Source organism: Penicillium crustosum (genome assembly GCF_028827405.1).
Source record: "Penicillium crustosum strain IBT 35664 chromosome Unknown utg000007c_segment0_segment0, whole genome shotgun sequence".
Classification (NCBI taxonomy): Eukaryota; Fungi; Ascomycota; class Eurotiomycetes; order Eurotiales; family Aspergillaceae; genus Penicillium; species Penicillium crustosum.
This window is the reverse complement of record NW_026623128.1, coordinates 2,501-5,000: the sequence shown is the minus strand read 5'-3', so window position 1 is coordinate 5,000 and position 2,500 is coordinate 2,501. Positions and strand designations below refer to the sequence as shown.

The 2,500-nt window shown below is 52.7% G+C and overlaps 1 pseudogene across 1 annotated transcript, besides 4 other annotated features; it reads left to right on the top strand.

Annotated features, from left to right (window-relative positions):
• The first annotated feature begins 198 nt into the window (after positions 1-198).
• Positions 199-588, top strand: N7487_012336 (annotated as a pseudogene). Its single transcript has one exon. A coding segment is annotated over exon 1 (390 nt).
• A 721-nt stretch (positions 589-1,309) lies between these two features.
• Positions 1,310-1,346: a sequence feature (Protein overlapping with rRNA (N7487_012335, KAJ5391009.1) was converted to a misc_feature.).
• A 40-nt stretch (positions 1,347-1,386) lies between these two features.
• Positions 1,387-1,519: a sequence feature (Protein overlapping with rRNA (N7487_012335, KAJ5391009.1) was converted to a misc_feature.).
• A 66-nt stretch (positions 1,520-1,585) lies between these two features.
• Positions 1,586-1,650: a sequence feature (Protein overlapping with rRNA (N7487_012335, KAJ5391009.1) was converted to a misc_feature.).
• Positions 1,651-1,712: 62 nt separating this feature from the next.
• Positions 1,713-1,954: a sequence feature (Protein overlapping with rRNA (N7487_012335, KAJ5391009.1) was converted to a misc_feature.).
• Between the last annotated feature and the right edge of the window lie 546 nt (positions 1,955-2,500).

Genomic DNA, 2,500 nt, shown 5'->3' with positions numbered 1-2,500 from the left:
CGAATTTTCAAACGGCTAAGTCCCCCCAAAAATCCGAAATGTCACTCAGCTTTTCGAAAAGGTGGCCCACTTTGTATGGTGTTTTTGTCGTGCACGGACCACCCCCATACAAAAATTGTCCCCCGCAGCAATTTCTAGCCACTTTAACTGCATTTTGGATTTTTACATCCCAAATGGGGTCGGTGAGTCTGTGTAGAGATGAGGTCAACTCGTCTTTGCATCTTCCCTGCCAGGCTGATCCCCTCTCCGGTTCTGATGGTTGCTGCCTTGCGCCGCACCTCAACGCTGGGGGATCACCCGCCGCAGTGGTGGTACCCGGGACCCAGCCACGCTGGATCCCCTGGTGCCCCCCGCTGTGGTGACCGAAGCCCGGGGGCCTTTTGGCCCCCGGCACCGTTGGGGTCTGTGGATCGATGGCCGCTGGCCATACCCGAAACTCAGATTCCTGGAGGGAGCCGCCCCGTGGGATCCGCCGTTCGCCGGCGTTGTCCACGGGGTCTGGACCCTTCATCCGAGGGCCACATGCCGCAGCCTGCCAGCGCCTTCACGGGCGTCTGGTCGGATCAACTGCGTGCGGACTGGTGCTGAGGAGTTTAGTGGGGGGCAATTGGATGGTTTCAGCGTCCCCCCCGGTACGCCGGGGGTGCCGCCGCAACCGGGCGCCTCGTGCGCCCCTTCCATTTAACTACATTCTACCCCCTCGGGGGTCTGGGCTCCCGGGACTCCCCCGCCGCAAGGCGGGTGGGCCCCCGGGACGTCTTGCCATGAAGTTACCTGGTTGATTCTGCCAGTAGTCATATGCTTGTCTCAAAGATTAAGCCATGCATGTCTAAGTATAAGCAACTTGTACTGTGAAACTGCGAATGGCTCATTAAATCAGTTATCGTTTATTTGATAGTACCTTACTACATGGATACCTGTGGTAATTCTAGAGCTAATACATGCTAAAAACCCCGACTTCAGGAAGGGGTGTATTTATTAGATAAAAAACCAACGCCCTTCGGGGCTCCTTGGTGAATCATAATAACTTAACGAATCGCATGGCCTTGCGCCGGCGATGGTTCATTCAAATTTCTGCCCTATCAACTTTCGATGGTAGGATAGTGGCCTACCATGGTGGCAACGGGTAACGGGGAATTAGGGTTCGATTCCGGAGAGGGAGCCTGAGAAACGGCTACCACATCCAAGGAAGGCAGCAGGCGCGCAAATTACCCAATCCCGATACGGGGAGGTAGTGACAATAAATACTGATACGGGGCTCTTTTGGGTCTCGTAATTGGAATGAGAACAATTTAAATCCCTTAACGAGGAACAATTGGAGGGCAAGTCTGGTGCCAGCAGCCGCGGTAATTCCAGCTCCAATAGCGTATATTAAAGTTGTTGCAGTTAAAAAGCTCGTAGTTGAACCTTGGGTCTGGCTGGCCGGTCCGCCTCACCGCGAGTACTGGTCCGGCTGGACCTTTCCTTCTGGGGAACCTCATGGCCTTCACTGGCTGTGGGGGGAACCAGGACTTTTACTGTGAAAAAATTAGAGTGTTCAAAGCAGGCCTTTGCTCGAATACATTAGCATGGAATAATAGAATAGGACGTGTGGTTCTATTTTGTTGGTTTCTAGGACCGCCGTAATGATTAATAGGGATAGTCGGGGGCGTCAGTATTCAGCTGTCAGAGGTGAAATTCTTGGATTTGCTGAAGACTAACTACTGCGAAAGCATTCGCCAAGGATGTTTTCATTAATCAGGGAACGAAAGTTAGGGGATCGAAGACGATCAGATACCGTCGTAGTCTTAACCATAAACTATGCCGACTAGGGATCGGACGGGATTCTATAATGACCCGTTCGGCACCTTACGAGAAATCAAAGTTTTTGGGTTCTGGGGGGAGTATGGTCGCAAGGCTGAAACTTAAAGAAATTGACGGAAGGGCACCACAAGGCGTGGAGCCTGCGGCTTAATTTGACTCAACACGGGGAAACTCACCAGGTCCAGACAAAATAAGGATTGACAGATTGAGAGCTCTTTCTTGATCTTTTGGATGGTGGTGCATGGCCGTTCTTAGTTGGTGGAGTGATTTGTCTGCTTAATTGCGATAACGAACGAGACCTCGGCCCTTAAATAGCCCGGTCCGCATTTGCGGGCCGCTGGCTTCTTAAGGGGACTATCGGCTCAAGCCGATGGAAGTGCGCGGCAATAACAGGTCTGTGATGCCCTTAGATGTTCTGGGCCGCACGCGCGCTACACTGACAGGGCCAGCGAGTACATCACCTTAACCGAGAGGTTTGGGTAATCTTGTTAAACCCTGTCGTGCTGGGGATAGAGCATTGCAATTATTGCTCTTCAACGAGGAATGCCTAGTAGGCACGAGTCATCAGCTCGTGCCGATTACGTCCCTGCCCTTTGTACACACCGCCCGTCGCTACTACCGATTGAATGGCTCAGTGAGGCCTTGGGATTGGCTTAGGAGGGTTGGCAACGACCCCCCAGAGCCGAAAACTTGGTCA